At 46.0% G+C, this 25,943-nt stretch overlaps 2 protein-coding genes across 5 annotated transcripts in view; one reads left to right on the top strand and one right to left on the bottom strand.

Annotated features, from left to right (window-relative positions):
• Window positions 1–5,704, top strand: part of ATG2B (autophagy related 2B) — a 74,895-nt gene extending 69,191 nt beyond the window's left edge. For all 3 annotated transcript variants that reach the window (XM_065905984.1, XM_065905983.1, XM_065905985.1), the window contains one exon: window positions 762–5,704. In XM_065905984.1, coding sequence (XP_065762056.1) covers window positions 762–992 — 231 coding nt within the window. In that variant the 3' untranslated portion in view covers window positions 993–5,704. The remainder of the gene's footprint in view (window positions 1–761) is intronic.
• Window positions 5,705–18,395: 12,691 nt separating this feature from the next.
• Window positions 18,396–25,943, bottom strand: part of BDKRB1 (bradykinin receptor B1) — a 34,929-nt gene continuing 27,381 nt past the window's right edge. For both annotated transcript variants that reach the window (XM_065905987.1, XM_065905988.1), the window contains exon 3: window positions 18,396–20,097. In XM_065905987.1, the coding sequence (XP_065762059.1) occupies window positions 19,029–20,097 (1,069 nt within the window). In that variant the 3' untranslated portion in view covers window positions 18,396–19,028. The remainder of the gene's footprint in view (window positions 20,098–25,943) is intronic.

The raw sequence follows: 25,943 nt of genomic DNA, 5'->3' as shown, positions 1-25,943 counted from the left end.
TTTTCATGTCACAAGTTGTAAGAAGAATGAAAAATGCTGCAAAAATTTCATTTCTGGTTATTAGACATGTTCCTGCCTTGTGTTCTCAGAGTTTCCTCTCTTTAATAAAGTGTTCTATTTAGTCTCTTATCTTAATTGAATGTTCCAGTTATCTTTTCTAGTGCATAGCCAGTAATTTAAAACTAATTAAATTATTTCTGGAGCTCAATAGGATTAGGTTTTCCTGTTGCAGTTGAAACACAGGAGTTATCGCCATATTCATTTAGTGATTATATTTATTCAGGAAGCTTTGTTTGCTAAATTTGATTTAACCAGAGTGATTAATAGAGCCAGAGAAGCTACTCTTGGAGTATTAACTATTTCCGTGCACATCCCTGTGTGAAACTGTAGTCTAGCTACATTTTCTGTACGTAACTGTCACAACAAAATGCTGAATGGCAATTGTCCCTTACTTTCCCTTTGGAGAAGAAAATGGCAACCCACTCCAGTATTCTTGGCTGGAGAATTCCATGGACAGAGGAGCCTACTGGGCTATGGTCTATGGGGTCACAAAGAGTCGGCCACGACCGAGGGACTACCACTTTCCCTTAGAATTGTCATAAAAGTAATTATCCTGGGTTATCTCAAAAGTACAGTTTCTGCTTTGATTTCTGTCTGGTTACAAACCTGCTCTTGATGAACTCTATAGTTAGCGTGTTATGAGATTATTTAGAGAGTCTTCTGAGCAGTGATTTACTCCCTTCTGTCCCCTCTTTCCTCAGGGAATCGCAGACACGGCTCAGACCATTTACGAAACCGCCGCTCGGGAACACGAGAGCCGGGGGGTGACGGGCGCCGTGGGGGAAGTCCTGCGCCAGCTCCCCCCGGCCGTGGTGAAACCTCTGATCGTTGCCACAGAAGCGACATCGAACGTCTTGGGTGGCATGAGAAACCAGATCAGACCAGATGTTCGGCAGGACGAGTCACAGAAGTGGCGCCATGGGGACGACTGATGTTTCAGATGAGATTCTTGATGAAGACGAGGGTGGAGATGTGGAGCAGAGGGTCCCACCAGCGACTTCAGAGGAAACTCATTTACTGTTATCGCGCTCATCTCAGGAACAAAACCATTTCTTAGTGAAATAATTTAGTATCAAAGCAACATGCAACCAAAACCTTTTGACATTTTAGGGCTAAGTTGGTACTTGCCAGTAGACATGTTTGGTGGCTGGTGTCAAAAGTCCGTAAAGCATTTGCTGCCAAGTTAGTAGAATGCTTGCTTTTATTAAAGTGACTGTAATTTTCCTTGTCACAGACAAGCTATCATTGGAAACCTCCTTTTACAGTACAGGGTGCTCAGAAGCGTTTTGAGTACTTTGAAAGCACTATATTTATGTTGCTCCAAGGAGTTGATTTTTCTCCATGTTTAAAGAGAATCACAGCTTCGAAACTTTCATTAAAAATGAGAGACAGAAGCCACAGGGAAAATAAAGCAAATAGGATTTTCAATATGAATATCAGTGAGGAAAAAATAACCCAGTCTGTTGGATTTAGTGTTCACGCAGTCAAGAACGTCATTTCCATTTGCTCAGAAAATCCTTCTGTGGGAGTTTGAGAACGTGAATGTCGCAGACTTGTTCTGTTGTGTTGCACTTTATTATGTGTATGTGTGTGTGTGTGTTTAGATTAATACAAGTCATGTGCTATATTCTACATGTAATTTACGAGTTACACAAACTATAAGGAGGACTGAGTATGAAGGTTTTTGGCAAAGGAAGGTAACTCAAATGTAGTAACTTTCGTTTATTCTAAGTATAATGAAAATGTCATTCTATAAAGAACTGGGGCCCATATAATTGTTTATTTGTTCAAATTTAAGCAGGTATAGTGCAAGCTTATTAGGGGTGTGTGGAAAGGGAGATTGAGAGTGGTTTTTACTTTTTTGAAATTAACCAAAAAATCCTCCAAATATGCCCTAGTCAGCTATTTTGAAGCACCATTTTTACTTGGTTAACAATGTACATTTTGATATTCTGTCAGGAATGAATAAAGTATTTTTATTTAAAGGTAAAGTTGTTTTATGCTTCCATGAATAGTTTGCTTCTCTTAGAGCATATTCATAGATGCAATGCTAGGATTTACTCCAAAATCCTTGGGAACACTTTCTCAAAATTGATTTTGGTTAATGTTAAGCAGATCATTACCTAGATGTGAGAAGGAAATTGTTCTCCAGAACTCCTTCTCTGACTTTAGATTAATCTAGCAGAAAGAAAACATAGGATTTTGTATTTATCCTGTATTTAAAGTGTCATGATGTGAGCTCTCATTTCCTAGAATGGGGGGGATGTCATCGAGTTGAAGTTGAATTTCAGAACTACTTTCAGTTTGGGGTTTGAAAAACGACATTGGATCAGTTTCATTCTTGAAACTTTCTACAAGAAAGCAAAAATCCGAGCATTTAAAATTGGTAAAATTTTGTTAAGTAGCCTTTTAAGTCTGTCTTGTTCTCTTTTTACTGCTGAAAAACTTGAACGGCCAGTGCTCAGAAAACCACCTATTGAAGGGTCAGAGGACCATTTGTTACTAGACCCCAGCTGGATGGAGCCCACCTAGAATGTGGTCCTGAGTAAACAGGAATCATGGCTGTTTACTGTATGAAGCTTCAGCCTGCTTCTGGGGTGCTCTCCGGGCACCCTTGCATCAATCCCAGCATTTTTCCTTGCACGAAACATGCTGGGTATGATATGTGTGATAAGGAATCAAACTGAAGAACGCTCAAATTTAAAAATATAAAATCTCCTTAACTTTTAAATATATTTTCCATACTGTATTTAATTGAACTTAATTAGTGTAGGGAGAAATAATCATCCTCTTCTCTGTACTCTGAGTTGCAGATGGACCCATTTTTTGACAAATTGGGTTTATAAGTCCCATTAAGCATATCTTTATTACGTAATTTCCATGGCTCTCTCTTCTGCCCTCCTGCACCTGCTTTTGATAGAATCCACCTTTGGGATCAGAAACCTTGTTTCTCAGAAAGATTTAGTGTCAAGGCGCTGTTCATGGTCACTTTAACCAAGATGCTCTTTACCTGAGATGTTTACGTGCAAGAACTATGTGTGTATTTGAACACTTTGCCATTGTTAAATATCCATATTTTTTTTCTTTTTTAATAGTGTCTTTTCTAACTTTTACACCATGCTGACACGGTAAAGAGTGTGGCAGGATCCTTGTGTGGCCAGGTCTGTGACTTACCTAGTGGGGACTTGGCCAAGACGTTCAGCTCTAAGCCTCAGTGTCCCCCTCTGTAAATGAAGGGGCTTCTTAGGACGGCAGAGGTTGTCAGACGATTGGAGCGTGCGCACGTGTGCGAGCAAGCGTGCGAGTGTGAATGATGGTGTGGCGTGTAGCACTTAGTCGTGGGCCCAGGCCTGCGACACCTTGAACAGGTGGCATTGCCAGAGTCCTGGCCGTGTGGCACCCACAGAAGCCCCGGCTCCTCCAGGCCTCTGACCTCTCAGACCGATGTGTTTCTGAACGGTGCCTTCAAGGCTGACCTCTGAGTGGAGTAGGCAGCATGTCCGTGTATCGCTGCATTGAGTCCGTGTGTGTATCTCCCCGAGGGGCCAGGTAAGCAAGCTTGATCAGGAAGCATCAGTGAGTCTCAGAACCTCACAGGGTTACAGGAACACAGCAAGACTGCCTTCCGTGATAAAGGCAGCAGGGGCCATGGTGACGGCTTCTCTCGATTCGGGCTGATTGGGATCCCCCGATTTCCCTGTCTGTCCACAGACGGCTATCGTTTACTAGTAGAGTGTCCACTCAGCACTCGCCTTTTAGGACAGATAGGATGGCATGTTTTTTGTAGATATAGCAAAGACTTCCATTTTAGTAAAACTTGAGTCCAATTTGGATTCCCACTTAAGTACATGTATGTAACATCAATATTTTTATAATACAGAACTCAAGAGAAAAAAAAAATCTTCCCAAGTAGCAATGTGCCTAAAATGGCAAAAAGACAAAAAACTAGTATTTCTTGCTCCTGCTATGTGTCACTTTTAAATGCTGTTGAAATAGTTTCAGTTTTTAAGGGAATTACTTTTTAACCATCTCCTTTAAAAACTGTGTTCTGTAGGTTTGGTGCCTTTGTTCAGTTCTCAAACAGGCAAAACAACTACGTCTGCTGCTTGGGGGCCGCTCGCCACCCTCGGGTACCGTCGAGTTGGGTCGTGTGCCCCAAACTTGCCCTCACCAGAGACAAGAGACAGGGCAGAGGTGGAGTTCAGCAGTTTTAAACCAGAAGTCCACACTTGCACTAGGTAGTTTTAGGATTAACAATTTATTATCGTAACATTAATTTAGATCTTATATATATATATATACATATATATAAAAGCCACGTGACCTGACTTCAGAATAATCGTTTAACTCTGCTTTGCTTCAGTTTTCTCAGACCTCCGTGGGCTGTGTTTCCTCAGCTTCATGGGGACTGTGGCAGGGCTAGTGGTCTGCGGCGAGCAGTCTATTCCCTGCTTCCCTTCACGTCCTCTTGACCGACCTAAGACATGGGAGAAAATGTCTGTAAACTTCTTTAAGCCTCTTGAAAGTATAAGGCCCTATGCAAATACAAAGTGATACTTGGTGTCTGCAGATGCATCAGTTGGACGTACCCATTGGTACCGAATTGAATAAATCAAATATAAGTTTGTGAGTCTCAGGTTAAAAAGCAAAGTTGTTTAGATAGTGTATGAATAGTGAAGGGGGGGAAGAAATCTTACCAAGAAATCTTGTTTCTTTTTACTGGAAGATACAGTCAGTCTTTTCATTGAGAATAACTGAGTGCTTTAATGCCAATTTATTTTTATCTCAATAGTTTCAGAATCATGCTAGGCACTCTGCTCCCTGTAATAGACTTTATATGCACAGTTGCAAGTCAGCCAGTTTTAATCAAAAGAATTTTCCTTTCATTGTAGTGTCTACAAGTCAAAAATAGAGAAGGCCTTCTAGTACATCACAATTAGCTTCTTTGGGAGGGGGTGGGATAAGAAATTTAGGTGAGTTTCGACAATTCATATTTTGAAGTGTCAGCAATTTTTAAAAACAGAGGTGTTAGACATTTTTTTTTTTTTTGCCTCCAGTACCGTGTCGGCCCCTTTGTTTCAAGCACGTAGCCTCATAGAAAACACCAGAATGCTATCTGATGTATTTCAGGAGATTGTAGATGTGATGTTGGCTGACTCAAGGATATCTCTAGTGCTGTGTGTGTTGGGGGTGGGGTGGGGTTGAAATAGCAGCCCCTCCTTTTAAGAATATGTTTACTTTGCTGTTTCACATGTATTTTGTGTATATGAAATGGCAGCTTCCAGTTTCTAGTTGGATTTGTCTTACGTTGTTTGTGTAATTTGCCAGTCACACAGGACTGTTTGCTTTTCCGTTGCAAAATTTGGTAGGGACTCCAATTCAGCTCTTATGTTAATCCATCCTGATTTATTTTGGACATTGAATTGATCTCACCTCAAGTAAAAAACACGTCGTGTATGTTGACTGTCGTTGTTGCTGTTTCCTCATGGAAGTAATTCTAAATGTAAATCCTTTAAGAATACTGATGCTGTATAAGTATTTTTGTGGAAATGTTAACTTGTTAGTGTGACTATTTAAAGTATTATGAATTTAAGGGTATTCTTGAAGAAAATTAAAATATTTACTCTTTGGAGTTTGCTTTAAATACTATGGTCTTTCTCCAAGAAATGCTCCCTGTGTAAAAAGCCTGTTTAACATTTTTTGAAGCAGAGGGTAGGTCTGTGTCAGATCCTGTTCTTGGGAAATGGTCTTCCTCTGATCCTGGTACTTAGAGCAACTCTTGTAGCTACCTGCTACCAATTTCTGAGAAATCAATATATAGGGCATATTCTGTTAGAGCTTGCCACTCCTTCCCCCTTTTGGATATTAATTGCTGCATTAGTTATTTTATCTCTAAAATGTAGACTTGCAGCAAACACATTAGTGTTTATGAGGTCTTAGGGACCTAGATATATACTTGAAAAATCTGTTCTTTTTGGAGGAATCTTATTACTTAGGACTATTTTAAAGAAATGTTTATTCTTAAAGACAATACTTGGCAGATTCTTTGGTGACAGATCTCATTACATGACTGTTCACTTTGCACAATCAGAGACAAGTCATGGGTCACAACACACCTCACACATGACTTTTTTTTAACTTTTTATTTTTTATTGGGGTATAGCCAATTAACAAACAATGTGAGAGTTTCAGGTGGACAGCAAAGGGACTCAGCCATGCATATACATGTATCCCTTCTCCCCATACTCTTGTGAACGGGGAGGGAAGCAAAGCTTTGTGAGCCAGGTATTGTATTATTTGCATAACCACGTAACCCCTCTGAGGGGTGGTTATAACCGTCTTTGTTTTCCGGAGGAGGAGACTGAGGTTCAGAGAGGTAAGGTAGTTGCTCATGGTCTTGTGGTTTGACTCCCAAAGCCCATGCTCATTCTAGGATTTCATTTAAGAGGTGCAGTTGTCTAAATCAGTGAAAACTTCACTAATAAGGAAACCAAGAAAGCAGTTTTGCTAAAAAAGTTGAGGTTAAAGGCTCTTAAGAATACTTGAGTCTGACCAAGTCGCTTATCCTGCATCTTCACCCGTCTCCCCTCCCCTGGTTGGGCTCCAGTCACCGTCATAAGTCTGGGAACGGGGCTCAGTTAAGAGTCCTTCCACTTAAAGTATCTTGCCCTTGGGGCTGGTTGAGTCCTGTGGGCCTGTCCTGCGCATTGTGAGATGTTCAGCAGCGTCACTGGGCTTACTCAGCACACACAAGGAGCACCTCCTCCCCAGTTACGTGAACCGAAAGGTCTCCAGACTTGGCCAAATGTCCCCTGGGTAGCAAGAAGAAAAAAAAAAAAACCCTGGTGCAAACTGCTGGGATAAAAGCTCCCCTGGTGAAAATCATATGCAACCTGGAGTGAGAATGGTGCCTAAGAGCTTCCCCACATTACTTTCTAGAATATTCTGCCTGGTTCCTCCTTATCTCAGCTTAAGGATTATCATTTTCAGACAGGCCCAGCCACCCCTACCGCTCTATGCTAGCACACACTCCTGTCAAGACGCTTTGTGGCACATCTCTCATTTTAAAGTCAACGTGTGTTTAGTATCTGCTATGTGACTACTGCTTTGTTCAGCCGTCAACAACATGGCATTCACATTTAGTATCAGCCGGAGTCCTGGCAGGGAGCAGACGGCCACTGAGGCGACGGAGGGCCGTGGAAGGAGGGGACTTAGCCTAGGCGGCCAGGGGCACAGGAGACCCGAAGCACCTTGAGAGCTGACTCTGGGCCTTCCCTGGGGCTCAGGTCTGCGGCTCGGTGGTGATGTCTGACCTTTTCCTGCTCCCCTTGACCGCAGGAACATGAGTCTCCTCCTCCTCTATCCCATCCATCGGGATACTGAGGCTAAGCCTCCTCGCAGGCCTGAGGGACAAACAGCGGCTCACAGAACCCGTAGCTGAAGGAGAGGGCTGCCGGACAGCGGCTGTGGCCTTCGGTGGAGCCGAGGAGCCAGAGGGGCGCGGTGACTATTTCACCTCCTGGGGCTCCCGCCCTCCCACCTGCTGGAGCTTCTCACAGGTTGAGCCTATAGTCCAGTATCTCAAGCTCATCCTGGCAGAAAGCACAGGGGAGAACAGAGCAGGGGGGTGAAGAACGGATCTGGAGGAGGGCAACTGAAAGCTGTCCAGCATTCAGACACAATTTGCCTTTATGCTCTTGTCTTCGTTCTGCAGATGACAACACAGAGGCTTAGGATAAGCAACCTACCCAAAGCCACACAACGTGCTAGTTAATGAACATTAGTCACTGATGACAGTTCAGTTCAGCTCAGTCGCTCAGTCGTGTCCGACTCTTTGCAGCCCCATGAACCGCAGCATGCCAGGCCTCCCTGTCCATCACCAACTTCCCGAAGTTTATCCAAATCCTGTCCATTGAGTCGGTGATGCCATCCAACCAGATCATCCTCTGTTGTCCCCTTCTCCTCCTACCCTCAATGTTTCCCAGCATCAGGGTCTTTTCAAATGACTCAGCTCTTCAGGAGGCCAAAGTATTCGAGTTTCAGCTTCAACATCAGTCCTTCCAATGAACACCCAGGACTGATCTCCTTTAGGATGGACTGGTTGGATCTCCTTGCAGTCCAAGGGACTCTCAAGAGTCTTCTCCAACACCACAGTTCAAAAGCATCAATTTTTCTGTGCTCAGTTTTCTTTATAGTCCAACTCTCACATCCATACATGACCACTGGAAAAACCATAGCCTTGACTCGACGGAACTTTGTTGACAAAGTAATGTCTCTGCTTTTTAATATGCTGATGACAAACCCCCAAATCCTAGCAGTTTAACAAAAGTTTATTTCTCATTTACATCAAGTCCAGTCAGTGCTCCTGAACATCTGACAGCCCTCCTCTAAGTGGTGATGGAGGAGCCCAGGCTCCTCCCATCTGTGGCTCTGCTTCGTAGGAAAGAGAGGACCGCCTGGAGCTGGAGACTTGTGCCCACATTCTATTGGTCAGAATCCTGTCATGTGACCACATCCAGCTGCAAGCGAAGCTGGGGAATGTAGCCTTGCTGTGTGCCCAGGAAGGAAATGGGGGCTGTTAAGAAGCTAGCCAAACTCCTGTCAGAAAAAATAACACAACCTCAAAGTCAAGAGTTATTTTTTTATTTCGCAGCCTTTCTGAGCATTTCAAGCCTAGCAGACAGCCTCTCAGATAGCTCCGAGGGACTTCTCTGAAGAGATATGGAAGGAGCTAAGGTAAATAGAAGTTTTTGCAAATACCAGGTAGCTGGATATCCAAAGATAGCTGTTAATTAAAGAAGACAAGCATCTCAAGTTAAGGACTTCAGCACTTTTCTGAGTGGGGGAAGGTGCAAGAGTCTGGACTCCTTCGTAGGATTTCTTTGGTGTGCGCCTCAGCCATCTGGGGTCAGTGCCTGGTGTTTTCTCGTCCTGAGTCCCCTCGGGGTACACACCGTAGGGGCATCTGCTGTGGCTGAGGGCATGGCAGCAGGCAACCCGTTCGTCTGCATCCTGAATTTCCTCATCACCAGGGCAGCTGCAGCGGCTAGATGGCTGTAACATCATTTATTTACTGATCGGCAGGCAACATTTTCCACTCACACCCTGCTACATGCAGAGATTTTAATCTGAGAATGTCTGACTCCAGACCCGTCCTCTTAGCACATGCTCTGGTGGAATTACAATTAGTTACACTCCAAGGTAATTTGATACAACCAAAATTGGACATTTTTTTCTCCTCGTTTATTTACACTCCTGAAAGCAGTTCCTCATGGAGCAAACAAATTAAATTCAGCAAACACTGGCTGAGGGATGCTGCAGGATAGTATAATGTAATGGTTCTCAAAATTTGTCAGTATATTGGAATCACCCGATGAGCTTTTAAAAATTCCAAAACCCAAGACCAATTCAATCACAGTTAAATGTATTAAATGTACTTTTTGAAGGTGCGTTTTTGAAACTCTCCAGGGGACTAATGTGCAGACAAATTGGGGACCACTGGTGTAGTGGCTAATAATGTATATTTTTGAGTCAAACTGCCTGGATGTGAAAGTAGGCTCCACTACTTGTTAGCTGTGTGGTCTTGGGGAAGTTGCTTAACCTTCCTGTGCATCAGTTTCCTCCTCTGTAAAATGGAATTAATAACAGGATTTTATGAGGATTATCTGAGTTAATGTATGCTCAGTGCTTAGAATAGGGTCTGACACATAGTATGCACCATCTAAGTGTTAGATATTATTGTTACTGTTTCCTAAATGCCTACTATTAGTAATGCCCCGGGGTAGATATGAAAGATACATGTGTGTGTGTACTCAGTTGTGTCCGACTCCTGGTGACCTCATGGACTATAGCCCGCCAGGCTCCTCTGTCCATGGGATTCTCCAGGCAAGAATACTGGAGTGAGTTGTCATTTCCTCCTCCAGGGAATCTTCCCGGCCCAGGGACGGATTGAAACTGCATCTCTTGGGTCTCCTGCATTGTCAAGTGGGTCCTTTACCAGTAGCATCACCTGGCAAGTCCTATGAAAGATATGGTCCTCGACTTTGGGGAACTTGGAACCCACGAAGAATATATCAAAATCTAAGACAGAGTAGATATGGCCAATTATTCCAGCCATTTGTTCTGTATAAAATCAATTTGTTTTGCTTCTGAGAAATTGGGTGGCATTTACAAAGCCAAGGAAAGGAGCAGTCACTCAAAATAGTCTTAGAATTGGAACTCCTGACTTTGAAGATGCCACTGGTCTCCTTTCTCACTGCCATCCAGACATTTGCTTCCCTGGCACTAAACACAGAGCCAGGGAAGCCTTGGGAAAGCCAGAGGAGCCGGTTCCCTTTTCAGCCTGATGTTCAGGATTGGCTGGTTACAGGGAAATTTAACTTGAAGGGTACATCTTGGGTAGCATGTGGAAATAAAAGTCAAGGAGGGTGCTGGAGGCAAAGTCTTTGCAGGTTTGAGTGTTCTGAGGAAAATGAACATTAGCACATCTTTACAGTAAGAATTTCTAAGGCTGTCAGAAGAGGGCAAAACATTCTTTTACATTTAGATTTCATTGAGGTATAAAGGAAAACATGACTGCTCACTGCCAAGTACTAACGTCACTTCCAAAACCTAATGTGAGCCTTTGTCAGCCCAGATGTGGCCTATTTATTTTTAGAGCAATGAAGACCTCAAGGCCATGGCTCAAAAAGCACTTCAGTTCAGTTCAGCTCAGTTCAGTCACTCAGTCGTGTCCGACTCTTTGTGACCCCATGAATCGCAGCATGCCAGGCCTCCCTGTCCATCACCAACTTCCGGAGTCCACTCAAACCCTTGTCCATCGAGTCAGTGATGCCATTCAGCCATCTTATCCTCTGTCGTCCCCTTCTCCTCCTGCCCCCAATCCTTCCCAGCATCAGGGTCTTTTCCAATGAGTCAACTCTTCGAATCAGGTGGCCAAAGTATTGGAGTTTCAGCTTCAGTATCAGTCCTTCCAATGAACACCCAGGACTGATCTCCTTTAGGACGGACTGGTTGGATCTTCTTGCACTTAACATTTTATAAAAGTTATGCACAGTCCCCACACCCCTCAAAAAACTATGCTATTTAAAAATCATTATCAATATCATCAATACTGGCTGCCGACTCCAGTATTCTTGCTTGGAGAATTCCATGGACTATCTCAGTTCAGTTCAGTTCAGTCACTCAGTCGTATCCAACTCTTGGCGACCCCATGGACTGCAGCAAACCAGGCTTCCCTGTCCATCACCAACCCCCAGAGCTTGCTCAAACTCACGTCCATAGAGTTGGTGGTGCCATCCAACCATCTCAAAAGAGTTGGACATGACTGAGAGACTTTCATTTCACTTCACTTCACCAGTATCATAGCTCTATTGTTAGAGATCCTCTTTTCATACATGTAACAGAAATGTTATAGTGAACATTTCTAAGGCCAAATAAATACCTCCCTTTCTTCTTCATTTAAGTTTAAACTGGTTTTATTTACTTACTTACTCATCCCACCTGTTTTCTTTAAAACAGGTTTATGTCCTGTTTGCTGAACTGGGGTTTCAGCCCCCTTTCTACCCCAAAGATTGACCTTGAACTAGTCTCTTAACTTGGCTGCACCTCAACTTCTCAATGGTTTTGATACTAACCAGGCTTCCCAGGTGACGCTAGCAATAAAGAATCTGCCTGCCAATGCAAGAGACGTAAGCGGCACGGGTTTGATCTGTGGGTCAGGAAGATCCGCTGGCAGAGGAAATGGCAACCCACTCCAGTATTCTTGCCTGGAAAATCCCATGGATAAGGATTTTTGACCTTCCCCAATCAGTAGAAATTCAGGCAAGGCAGTAGCTGCAGGAGGGAGTGAAAACATGTAACAGGTTTGCTTGCTTGCTCTCAAGAGGGTGCAAGCTGGTTCCTTTTACGGGGTGAAAGGTAGGGGTGTGTCCAGGGATCAAGCTGGAGGGCTGATTTAGGCGGTTTGTGTCCCCGCTTAGGTGTACGTGCAAGGGGCATCGCAGGACCCTGATTTTTCTCCCAACACCTTGTTTTTGCTCAGACGTGGCAGCTGAGTTTTTGGTCTTTTTCTATCTTTTGTCCAGGATTTGCTCCACCTACAGCATGGGTGCAGTTTTTTTTTTTTTTCCTCATGAAGTTATTTTTAGACCCCTATAGTTTCTTTGTATTTTGTAGCTCAAGGAAACATTTTTCCTGGTGTAAGCTTTGCAACTGTAGCAGATATAAGAGATGCCGGTTCAGAAAGATCTCGCCTGGAGGAGGGCATGGCAATCCACCCCGGTATTCTTTACTGGACAATCCCCATAGACTGAGGAGCCTGGTGGGCTACAGTCCATAGGCTCAGACAAAGTCAGACACGCCTGAAGTGACTTAGCACACACTCAAGCTTTGCAGCACTGCAGCAAAGGGTGCCAGGTCCAAACCTGTCTCAGCTGATCTGCAGCCTGTCTTAGTTAATCTCACAGATGGATCACTATGTGGGGAAACACGGAATCAATGCTATGTGACATCCATTTAAAATTTGAGTGCCTGTTGCCAATTTCTCTTTTGTAGAAGTTGTACCTACGTAAGTATCCACCAACCGGGCTCAAGAGAAATTGTTGTCTCTTTACATTTCGTGTTTTTGTACGTTTTGGAACATATCTGCTGTAACCCATTCAAGGACTTAGCTTTGAAAATTTGTGCAGAAACATTTCTGGGGAAAGAGCGCTCCTCCTTAGATGCCAGCGGGGGGCGCCCGCTCCCCTCCTGAGTGTAACTGGTTTCTTGCATTTGCCCCACAAAGTCCCTGCAGCCCAGCTGAAGCTGAGCAAATCCTGGCCCCACACAGGATGGGAAGGTTTTGGAAATATCCTAATTATCCCAACCCTGTCACAAGGCTAGTCTGTAGCAGCTTCCTCTTAGTCGAGGACATGGCTTCAAATTGAATATAAAAATGCCATTTGATTTCACGATTAATTTCTCCCTGTAAATACCAGGGTGGGTGATAAAACACACCCAGCCCCTCTGTCAATCCCCAGGGCTTGTGAAAGTTGCCAGTGTCCCCAGCAAGTTGATAAGGGAATATTTGGGACCTGAGATAATTGAAACGTGATTTATATTCAGATAAAGATCTTTTGTGTTTTCCTTGCAAGGTGGGGGAGCGGGTACGTAAAAGTGAGTCTGAAATAGGAGCTTCTCTGCGAATTCATTGCTCTGGGAATGCAACCCCAGTCCCCGAATCCCACTACTCAGGGCTGGGACTGAGGTGAGGCGGCCAGGGTCTTTGCCTTGAGCACAAAGTTCCAGGAAGGGAATGGTGTACAGCGGCACTGCAGTGACCAAGATAGTAACTGAATGCCATGTGTTTTTAAAATCAGGCTTGCTGGGTCTCCGCGGTGCCTGCAGGCTTTTCTGTAGTGGCGGTGATCGGTGCATGGACTCCTGGGTGTGGTGGCTTCTCCTTCTGCGGTGCACGGGCTCCAGGCACACGGGCCTCGGTAGTTGCGGCATGCGGGCTCCAGAGCGCAGATTTAGTAGCCAGGGTGCGTGGCCCAGCTGTTTCACAGCACGTGGAATCCTCCCGAACCAGGGAGGCCATTGTCCTATGTTCTTGTGAAACAATCTCTCTGAAATGCAGGCCTGAGTATGACATCCCCGTTCAGCACCTCTGCTGACTGGCATGGCCTTCTGATATCTTCTGTCTCCCGAATCTCCTGGAAAGTAAGCCTGGCCTCCTGCCCACTGCCTTAAATCCTACCCCAGATACAGGGAGCTCTGCCACCATCAAGGCAACCCAGATGGTAGGATCCCTGGCGCTCAGGCCTCTTCTCTGACCTTGCAGTCTCATGGGCATCCCTGGTCTGGACCGAGCCCTGCTTCAGGAGTCCCGCTCGCTAAGTAAGTTTCCACCCATCTTGGGGCTGGGTTTCCCGCTCACTGAGTGAATTTCCACCCTTCCTTATCAGTGAAATGAGGTTGAGCTTGATGATATTTTCTTTTTTAAAATTTTTATTAGATTCCTAGATCCCTTGTACTCTTTACTCAGTACTCCCTGCTGGTAGCGTCTTAACCCAAGTATGGTACGACATCACAGCCAGGAAGCTGACCATATAATTTTTCAGATTGCACCAGTCTGACATATACTCATTTTGATGATATCTAAAGCCTCTTCTAGTTCACAGGAGGAAATTTCCCACCTGTTCCTCATCAAACCCGTGACTCATCTCCGGAGAACAAGAAACTGTCTGTGTCCATTGCAACACCCGGGAGACTCCCTAGGCTGGGACGTAGGGGGGCTTAGTGCTGCTAATTTTCCATGACAGTTGGGGTGATGGATGCCACGGGGGAGGGCGGCCGGCAGCCGCGGATTCATAGGACAGGCTCGAAGCCAGAAGTAGGCTGGAGAAGAAGCTGTACTCAGCGCTTCAGAAGAGAGAGAGAGAGAGAAAACAGGGGCGTGGAGTTGGGAGGGTGGGTCTTTTCTTAATTAATAGATTCCATTAAATTTGATTTACTTAATTAATTTTTGACTCTGCTGGGTCTTTTGCTGTGCAGGCTTTTTCTCTAGCTGGAGCAAGCTGGGGGCGCCTCTCTAGCTGGGGTGCATGGGCTTCTCACTGCAGTGGCTTTTGTTGTTGCAGAGCACGGGTTCTGGGGCATGTGGACTCCTAGTTGCCTGATCTTCCTTGATCAGGGATCGAACCAGTGTCCCCTGCATTGGGAGGTGGATTCTTTATCACTGAGCCACCAGTGATAAAGCCATGAATGTCTGATTCATCCGGCCATGCCAGGTGTGAGCCCTCCAAGGTGAGCCTGGACCCGGACCCAGGTGTGAAGTACCCCAGGCGAGCCCGTCAATGAGAGCCATGGGAACTCGAAAATATTCATTTCTCCCTCAGTGTTGATCTTTTTAACCAAGGCAGGAATTTTTCTACCTGCAAATGGGTAATTGACCTTCCCAGCAGAAGGACAACAGAATCCCCAGCTGTAGGAGTGAGCGCTGTGCTTTGGGTAATATGACAGGCGGCCCATAAATCACCTGTGTGCTTATCAGAGCCCGTGTTGACTGTCTGTTGTTGAGCTTCAGGTCAGTGAGCAATGCCGTGACTTCTCAGGCCAGCGCACTCTCCCATAGCATGTGGGGCTGTTTTTCGCAAGCCCTGTAAGGATTTTGAAGCCGCAGCTTTAAAGCAGGGCCCGAGAAAGAAGGATAGAGGACATGTGGTCAGTGCACGAGAGACTGGGTCTTATTTTCTCTTTCCAATTCTCCCTTCCTGCCTGACTGCTTCTGTCCATTCTGGCCACTATGCTGTTGGGGCTTTGCTCACTGGGTCCTGTGCAGGGACTCAGAAACTGCGCTGCACTGGAGGCAAGCAAGTTGGCTGAGTCCAGCCAACACCCTCCACCTGTCTGTTGGCAGCAGCGCCGCTACCCAGCTCCAAAGAACTGATGTCCTGGGGAAGCCCCAGGAGGTCAGCCCTGAGAGGACCAGGCATGTGCCTCTGCCTGTCTCCTGCTTCAGCTCCCGACGTAAGTGCCTGGCAATAGCAGATGCTTAATAAACATCAGCTGCGTGATCGAAGGAGTGAAGACTCTGCATTGCAAGAGCTTCCAAGTGCTCATGTGAAGCCCGAGGGTGGGGACTTTTTATGGAATTTAAATATTTGTCAAACACCCCCTGGTCCAGAGTAGATATGTGGGGAGGTGGGATCCTGCCTGTTGACCTAAATTCAGGCCCCCTGAACCTCTCTCTTTGCTCTCCAGGAGCGGAGAGAGCTGGGCCGCCGATCAAAGGGCTGTCCCTGATGGCATACAGGGGTCCGGTGGCCCAGCCCCTGCCTGCCTCTCCATCACCAGGCTCCAGGAACACCGCCTCCTTGCCATTTCCTGAATGAACCTGGGTCTCCTTTGATGTCCCATGAGGACAGGTCCTTCTCATGCAGCAGGAGAGGTCCCCTCTCCCCAACCCTTCCTTGGAGACTGGCCTTGGCAACGGGCCCACTGACCTCTCCTCCCCACGTCCTTCCAGCACCTCGCCTGCCTGACTGCCCACCCCCCACCTCACTGGTCTTTGACTGTCTTTTCTTAATTAATGAAAGTGAAAATTGAGAGTGAAGTCACTCAGTCGTGTCCGACTCTTTACGACCCCAGGGACTCTAGCCTACCAAGCTCCTCCGTCCATGGGATTCTCCAGGCAACAATCCTGGAGTGAGTTGCCATTTCCTTCTCCAGGAGATCTTCCCGACCCAGGGACTGAACCCAAGTCTCCCGCACTGTAGGCAGACGCTTTACCATCTGAGCCACCGGGGAAGTCTTAATTAATAGACTCCATTAAGGTTTATTTACTTATTTAATTTTTGACTGTGCCAGGTCTTTGTTGCTGAGCGGGCTTTTTCTCTAGTTGCGGCGAGTGGGGGCTCCTCTCTAGCTGCGGTGGGCGGGCGCCTCACTGCGGTGGCTTCTGTTGTCGCAGAGCATGGGTTCTGGGGCACGCGGGCTCCTAGGTGCAGCTCCCGGGCTTTGTTGCCCTGTGGATGTGAGATCTTCCTAGACCAGGGATCGAACTAGTGCCCCCTGCATTGGGAGGTGGATTCTTTATCACTGAGCCCCCAGGGGAGCCCGCATGGCCACGCTTGATCCTTGTGCTATCCTGGTGTGGCCCCACCTCTGGAACGTTCAGGGCAAACCTTCCTACTTTGTGGCCACAACCTCCTATTTTTCTTGCTCTGGATGCTCCCTTTAACCCCTGTCCTTTAACCATATCAGCGTCACTCTGCTTCCCTCATCTCCTACGTTCACTTACTCCCCTAATTTAGCCATTTTCCATAGTGCCACCAGAATCCCCAACACCCTTAAACAATGGCTGCTCATCTGACAAATCCCACCCCGGAGCAGTCCACTGTCTGCCATACCTGGGCCCACTGAGGTTGGCCAAAGTGATTAACTCATGTAAGAAATGCATGTGGGCTCCCTGGTGATCCAGTGGTGAAGAATCCCCCTGCCAAGGCAGAGGTCACAGATTCCACCCCTGATCCGGGAAGATCCCACAGACAGACATGTAGCTATGCCCATGCACCGCAACTGCTAGTGACCGCTCACTCCAGAGCCCGTGCTCCACAGCAAGAGGAGCCACTGCCACGAGAAGCCTTGCCCTGCAACTAGAGAGGAGCTCCCGCTTGCCGCAACCAGAGAGAGCCCCAGAGCAGCAAGGAAGACCCAGCGCGGCCCAATATAAACAAATTTTAAAAAATGTTTAAATGATTATCTAGAAAAAATGCATACCTCCAGCCAGGTGCTCACAGTCCTTGAAACACCTCCATGCCTCCCTCCTGCCCTTGACCATCAGAGATTCTCCCAACACCTGCTTCTCCTCCAACTTCAAATCCCTCCCTGACACCCTCATCCTACCTTCCTTCTTCCTCCTTCTTAACCTGTGAACCCTCCTGCCTCTGGGTCTGATTTGTTTCTTTTCCCGAGAGCACTCCTTCCCCCCATTTTGTTTGTCTTTGGGGATTTTAGGTCTCTTCCTCCAGGAAGCCCCTCTGGATGGCTCCCTCCCCGCCCCCGAGGCTGGACGCCCCTTCTGTGTGCCCTCAGAGCACCTGCTGTCACTTGACAGCAGATGGTCCCGCTCTGCTACGCTCTCCTAACTCTCATCCCTGTTGCCATGAGCTCCTGGAAGGCAGACATTCTCAGGGTCACCAGTGGAACCCTGGCATCAAGAAAGGCATGGAAGCATTCAATTCTCTTTCACCCGCAGCCCGCACTTCCTGCCTGTGTGTCCTGGTTCTGCCTCCCTCTCTCCATGTACCAGGCTCCTGTTGTTGTTTAGCCGTGTTTGGTCATGTCCGACTCTTTTGTGACCCCCATGGACTGGTAGCCCTCCAGGCTCCTCTGTCCGTGGAATTCCCCAGGCAAGGATACTGGAGTGGGTTGCCATTTTCTCCTCCAGGGGATCCTCCTGGCACGGGATGGAACCTGCATCTCTTGCACTCCTGCATCCGCTGAGCCACCGGGGAAGCCCGTACCAGATTCTACCCCTTAACTCAGCTCACAATTTGCTCCCCTTGCAACCTATATTTTGGTAACCCTGGAAGGAGCCCATCCTCTTTCCCTCTGAATGCCCCAGGCACGGGTCTGTGTCACCTGCACGCAATTTCTCATTTACTTTTTTTAATACTATAATTATTTTGATCTCCATAAGTTCCTTGCAGATAGGATCTCTAGCAATATCATCTCTCTGATCCTGGCAGTTCACCTAGAACATTTTGGAAGGATAAATGGAATTGCAATAAGAGATGCTTATTGGAAATTTGTTTCCTACTGCTGTGACAAATTAACCATAAACTCGGTGACTTGTTAAAAACAACATGGATTTATTATCTTCTGGTTCTGGAGGCCAGGCCTCCAAAGCAGTGTCACTGGGCTGCAGTCAGGTCAGCATGTCTGGTTCCTGCTGGAGGCTCCAGGGAGAGTCCATTTCCCTGCCATTTCATCCTCTACAGGGCGCCTGCAGTCCTTGGCTCATGGCCCCTTCATTGCAACCTTCCAACCTTCTCTGACTCTGACACTTCTGCCTGCCCTTTATAAGGACCTTTGCAATGATACTAGACTCATCCAAATAGGCCAGGGTAACCTCCTTATCCCAAGATCCTTAGCTTAATCATGCCTGCAAAGTGCCCATTACAGCATAAACATTCCCAGGCTCCAGGGACACGGTCCTGGTTTATGTGGGTGGGTGGGTGGGGCATCATCCAGTCTACTGTTGCTGTTCAGTCGCTAAGTCGTACCCGACTCTTTGTGACCGCGTAGACTGCAGCACACCAGGCCTCCCGTCCCTCACCAACTCCCGAAGTTTGCTCAAACTCATGTCTGTTGAATTGGTGATGCCATCCAACCATCTCACCCTCTGTTGCCCCTTTCTCCATATTTATGATGTCAGTAATAATGAATAAGGAAGCCACATTTCTTGGCTCCCTGCTGTGTTAATTCCGCCAGAAAAGTTGGAGGGTCTCTTTCCTATGGGACGAGGCTACTGGAGTAAGACTCCCAGGAATGCATCGTTTATAAAGTTCCCAGACTTTGGTCCTGAAAAGCTGGCCCCAAAAGACATAAATCACTGGATTCAGGCAGCTGTTGACAAAAGCAAAGAAGTTGGCACACTGCAGGCCCAGATCGATGAAATTCTCCCAGAAGCAGCCTCTGACAGCCCTCACCTGGAACAGAAACTCCAGGAAGGCAAAGAAGTGGTAGGGCGCCCAGCAGAGCAGGAAGGCGGACACGAGGGTGAGGATCAGGGCGGTGGTCCTGCCATCCCTGGGCCCGCCACACCTCGTCCTGCTGATGTCCCGCTGCCCCCGCAGGGCTGCCAGGATGTGATAGTTGAAGAAAATGATTGCAGCCAAGGGGAGGAGAAAACTCAGCAGGGTTAACTCCACCATCCTTGCAAAGGGCCAGGCGTCGTGGGGGTACCGCAGCACACAGGCGGAGACATTCAACTCTGGCACAGTCTTGACGGAGCGCAGCAGGAACGTGGGCAGACTCAGGAGGGCCCCCACGGCCCAGATGAGCAGACAGGTGCCCTGGGCCCACCGCCGCCGCCGCCGCCTCCGGCTGGCCATGGGGTGCACCAGCACGCGGTAGCGGTCCTGGCTGATGGCCACCACCAGGAAGATGCTGATGAAGAGGTTGGCCTTGATGACGCCATTGACCAGGCGGCAGAGGAGGGCTCCGAAAGGCCAGTTGAATTTGTTCCTGATATTCTCCGCCCAGAAGGGCAAGCCCAAGACGAACACCAGGTCAGAAGCTGCCAGGTTGGCCAGGTAGATTTCTGCCACGTTCAGACGCTGTCGGGCCACGAGGAAGACGGACAGCACGAAGAGGTTCCCCAGCAGTCCACAGAGGCAGATGGAGAGGACGCAGGTGGGCAGCACTCTGTGAAGCAGCGCCCAGGCTTCCCAAGCTTCGTCACAGGACGTGGCATTCGGGGGCAGGGGCTGGCTCTGGTTGGGAGTCTGGAGCTCCAGGAGGGCCCAGGACGCCATCCACGGTGACCTGCAAGGCACGGAGCATCGGAGCATCACGTGGGAGGCAGTCGACTCTAATCCATGACCTATCCAGCCTGCCTCCGGTTGGTTTGGGAAAATAAAGTTTTATAGGCACATGGCCACACTCATTCATTTACATTTTGTGTTACAATAGCAGAGGGTTTTTTTTTTGGTAAATTAATTAATTTCTTTTAATTGGAGGTTAATTACTTTACAATATTGTAGTGGGTTTTGCCATACATTGACATGAATCAGCCACGGGTGTACAGAGTTGAGTGACTGCCACAGTGGCTGTTTGACCTGCAAATATTAATCATCCATTCCCTTAGAGCTTCACTAGTGACTCAGATGGTAAAGAATCTGCCCGTAACGCAGGAGATCCATGTTCGATCCCTGGGTCAGGAAGATCCCCTGGAGGAGGGAATGGCTACCAACTCCAGTATTCTTACCTGGAGAATTCCATGGACAGAGGAGCCTGGTGGGCTATAGCTCACGGAATCTCAAAGAGTCGGGCAAGACTGAGCAACTAATGACTAACGCTTTCACTTTTCCCTTAGAGAGAAAGCTTGCCAACCCTGAGTATAAAGGAAAAGACGAAGGCTTTGAAACCCAAGTTCAAATCCTGATGCAACCACGTGGTGTGGGCCACTTAGAGCCCCTGAGTTTTATTTTCCTTTTTGAAAATTGGAGCTAATCGTATCCTTCTTGTGGGATTATGTCGAAGACTGTATCTACGGAAAACTTGACTTGGTCGCCTGGTCTAGAGGAAGCTCTAAGTGGAAGGGGAGGATAAGTCTTATTTGCAACCATACTATTATGATTAGCAGTTCAACAAATATTTAACAAGCACTTACTTTGTGCCAGAACTTTGCCAGGCACTGGAGATACAGGGCCCAGACCCCTGAAAGTGCTCACCATCTAGGCAGACAGGAGACAGTGCTTGATGGCTGAAGACAGAATGAAGCAAGGAAGAGTCCTGGCCAGTGGAGATGTCAGTCCATTGGAACTGGGACCAGTAGGCTGGAGAGGGTGGAGTCAATAGTAGAAGGTGTGGGGTTTCTGAGGCTTCACACCTAAAAATCCTCCCCCCGTTTGGATAGCTAATATATGCACAGTGCTTCAAAAGGTCTCTGGCTCTCTGTAGGCCCTTGCTACCTGTTAGCTATTGTTATTATCTTGCTTATCCTTAGCAATGCTTGAGAGTTCTTCAGCTGGGCACAGCTCCCAGTATCCAACACAAGCTACCGCATAAGAGAGCTGATCTCCAGAGAGTCTATTTGGCTCTGCAGACTTAGGTAATCGCTTTGTGACTCTGAGCCTGACTTTCCTCGTCTGACCTTCTCGCTGTGACACTGAAAGCCACATGCTATGCCATTCACATCGGGTCAAAACCACGGGTCCCTCCATGCGTTCATCCACTGGAAAACTATGTACTGAGCACCCACTATGTGCCAGGCATGGTTCTAGGCATTTGGGACAAGCAGTAACAAACAGCAAACCCACCCCCCCCCACCAAGGTGCTTCTGGCCTCGTGGGAGGAGAGAAGCAATGACAGGAAGCACAGGGAACAAACCCGTTAGCCCGGGAGGGGCAGCCGTGGTCAGGCATTAGACATATTCCGAGGATAGGACCATCACGATTTTCCAATTGTGTATGTGTCATGAGAAAGGAGGGCTTGCATGATGCCTAGATTCTGGGCCTGAGAACCTGGAAATGGCAAATAGATGGGGAAACAGGGGAAACAGTGGAAACAGTGGCTGACTTTATTTTGGGGGGGCTCCAAAATCACTGCAGATGGTGACTACAGCCATGAAATTGAAAGATGCTTACTCCTTGGAAGGAAAGTTATTAGCATATTAAAAAGTAGAGACATTCTTTGCCAACAAAGGTCCATCTAATCAAGGCTATGGTTTTTCCAGTAGTCATGTATGGATGTGAGAGTTGGACTATAAAGAAAGCTGAGTGCAGAAGAATTGATGCTTTTGAACTGTGGTGTTGGAGAAGACTCTTGAGAGTCCCTTGGACCGCAAGGAGATCCAACCAGTCCATCCTAAAGGAGATCAGTCCTGAGTGTTCATTAGAGGAACTGATGTTGAAGCTGAAACTCCAATACTTTGGCCACCTGATGCAAAGAGCTGACTCATTTGATAAGCCCCTGATGCTGGGAAAGATTGAAGGCAGGAGGAGAAGGGGACAACAGAGGATGAGACGGTTGGATGGTATCACTGCCTCAATGGATATGGGTTTGGATAAACTCCGGGAGTTGGTGATGGACAGGGAGGCCTGGCGTGCTGTGGTCCATGGGGTCGCAAAGAATCAGACACGACTGAGTGACTGAACTGAACTGAACCTGGATATATGAACTTGCCATCAACTGAACTGGATGGAGTGGAGACAGGGCAAGTTTTTAGGGAGATGGTCAGGACTTGACCTTTGGACATGTGAGGCTGAGCTGTCTGTTGGACGTCAGGTGGGGATGTCAAGGTAGTGAGCTACACATGATTGGTGTTAAGAGACCAAGTCTGAGAGTGATACATCCGCATCCTTGGGAGGTGTTTTTTATTGTTGTTGTTTTGTTTTTAATATTTATTATATTTATTTGGATTCACTGAGTCTTAGCTGTGGCATGAGGGATCTTCGATCTTAGTTGTGGCATGCAAACTCTTAACTGTGGCTTGGGAGATCCAGTTCCCTGACCAGGGATCAAACTCAAACCCTCTATACTAGGAGCTCAGAGTCTTAGCCACTGAACCAGCAGGGAAAGTCCCCATCACTGGGAGTTGTAATCACATGGATGGTATTTGGTATTTAAAGCCACAGAACCGGGTGAAATCACCAAGCGAGAGTGTAGGCAGAGAAGAGAACCAGCTGCTAGGCTGCCAGTTGACCGGTCAGCAAAGGACACAGGAAGTGAGGGGTTAGGAGGCGGCTTAAAGATGTCTGCGGCTTAAAGAGTTCTGACCTAGAGCATAAAGAATAATAGGAATGCTCTTATTTTGTCATTGATTTCAGGGCATAAATCCACAGCAACATATTTATTTTGTTATTTGGTGATACTTATAATTTTGCAATAAGCGCTTCTGGCAGCAATGAGCAAAAAAAGTTTAATGACAGTTTAAGTCCTGAACTTCTGTCTCTGGGAAATTGATGATGAATGTGTAACTTGCACAAAATATTGATGCTTACATCACAAAGGGGGCCTTTAGTGACCTCTCTGACCACAAGGAAACCTGACACAAAGCTGCTACTAGAAACTTATTTTTCAAAGATCAGCCCGAAAACATCAACTTCACTTCATCACTGCAGAAGATGCTATCATAGGTCACCCTGGAAGGATGACTTTTCACTTAGGGCAAACAAATAAGTATTCTTTAAGTCAGCTCATTTTCAGCATCATGCTATCTTGTATCCATATTACAATAGAAGTGATAGCTGATTAATGAGAAAGTTCCATAAGAAATCCACAGGCAGTGAAATGGAGCCAGTTTGATAACTGTCTTCAAATAGAAAAGTCAGTCAATTTCAATTACGATTCAAGTTTTTAATCCAGTTCATGGAATCAAAGCAAAACTTTTGAAAGTTCACCCTGGCAAAGTGAAACAATGGACATTTTGTGAATGCTCTTCTAAATTCAGTTTAAATTGTTCACATTGGAAAGAAAGTTGTATTTTTCTGATGATCACACACATTTTGGTGGGGCCCAGTGTCACAGAAACAATATTCTTGCTCAAACAAGAGACCAGTGAAGCAGAAATGCACTGTCAATAAGTTGTAGTTGCAGACCCAATTTGTAATTGCATACAAATAAGTTTCATTACGTGTGTGTACATGCTCAGTTGCTCAGTCGTGTCAGACTTTTTGTGACCCCACGGACTATAACCTGCCAGGCTCCTCTGTCCATGGAATTTTCCAGACGAGAATACTGGAGAGGGTTGGCGTTTCCTCCTTCAGGGGATCTTCCCAACTCAGGGATCAAACCGCATCTCTCGCATCTCCTGCATTAACAGGTGGATTCCTTACCACTGTGCCACCTGGGAGGCCCGAAATTTCACTATCGTTGACCAGATCTACAAAGTTTTACAGCATAAGTTTCGTAGTTCAGACTTACTGAACTACAAACTTTTGCAATGAAGTTGATGAGGAAGTAAAAACAACTTTAGCATGTATGTTCTTTCTCTGCTGTCCTTCATCAATCAATTTTAGAAGATGTGGATTCTAAGTACTCTAAAATGTTACTAGACTATTTGTTATAGCAGAGATGAGAATTTTTGATGAATTTGTTCTAAATCAATGAGGAACGGAGCACCAAACAACAGCTTCTTGAGCTTTTAGCAGAGCGTAGTTATTGAAAATAAAGCTTTATGCAGAAAATAATTGAAATTTATAGCCACAGAAGGAAAGGAGAAAATAATCAAACTAAGTGAGGGGAGGTCAAATGATACAGAAAATTTAATTTTTGAATTCTATAATGAGCTTTGGAATATCTCAATTTGTGGGAAGAATCTTTTCAATTGGAGAAGTTCATATTCTGTACAAAATGAGGTGAAGTTGTGAAAGCCCATAATCTGCACTATCTGAATTTCACAAAGCATTCAAAACTTTTAAGTGGCTGCAACTTATTTGAAGAGTCTAATATGCTAAAAATATTTGTTGAAGGAGCTCAAATTAAGGCAAAAAGACAGCACCTGTGAAAATATCTGGGTTGAAACATTTGCATAATTCCATATGCAAAGTATCAGACTTGAGAATAGCCTCTGTTTAGCAGAATTTGCTCAGAGTTTGTCAGATACCTCAACACCTGCAGAGAACATCTTCATTAAATATATTCTGGTCCAAGCGAAGAATCAATGGAAGGTGCTTAATTTAAATTTATTAACCATAAAATTTGAAGAAAAAATTCAGGCAATTATATGGAATCATTCAAAACAATAAGACCATATTGAAAGAAAAACACATTCTTTTGAAAATACCAGTGACATATGAGAGTCAGGTAAAAGCCTAAGAAACTGATTATAGCACATAGGGAGGTACCTAAAGTAATTATCTTGCTTAAAATATTTTGTAATATTTAACATAAAGAAAATGTTTCGTTTAGCTATTATATTTATGTATGTATTTAGATTTTGGGGGGAGAAACATTTACTAGAACTACTTTATACCTCCATCCATGTAATATTTATAACCAATTTGTTGGTGTGTATGTGTATATACATATGCATTCATACATAAATAAATACATAAATTTCTTGAAAATAGGTGTTTTTTTTTCTTTTTTAATTTGGCTGTGCCAGGCCTCAGTTGTGGCATCTGGGATCTAGTTCCCTGGCCAGAGATTGAACCTGGGATGCCTGCATTGAGAGCGTGAAGTCTTAGCCACTGGATCACCAGGAAAGTCCCTGAAAATAGTTTTTAATTAGAATTGTTTTATAACTGGCTTCCCTCGTGCCTCAGGCGGTAAAGAATCCACTTGCAATGCAGCAGATGTGGGCTCAGTCCCGGGTTGGGAAGATCCCCTGGAGGAGGGCTTGGCTACCCACTCCAGTATTCTTGTCTGGAGAATCCCATGGACAGAGGAGCCTGGCCGGCCACAGTCCTTAGTGTCACACGGAGTCAGACATGACTGAAGCTACTGAGCACGCATGCAAGCACTTTGTAACTATATTAACATAATATAACTAATTCACTGGTGAATGTATATATACATATACATATACGACTGAAGCGACTTAGCCCACCTGCATGCACATATATATTGCATTGGCCAAAAAGTTGGAGTTTTTCTGTAACCTGAAAGAACTTTCTGACCAACCCAATGTAATTACATATGCATATTTTTTGAAAATAGCTTTTGCT

Source organism: Muntiacus reevesi, chromosome 15 (genome assembly GCF_963930625.1).
Source record: "Muntiacus reevesi chromosome 15, mMunRee1.1, whole genome shotgun sequence".
Classification (NCBI taxonomy): Eukaryota; Metazoa; Chordata; class Mammalia; order Artiodactyla; family Cervidae; genus Muntiacus; species Muntiacus reevesi.
Note: the sequence above shows the minus strand (reverse complement) of the source record. Positions and strands in the feature narration are given on the sequence as shown.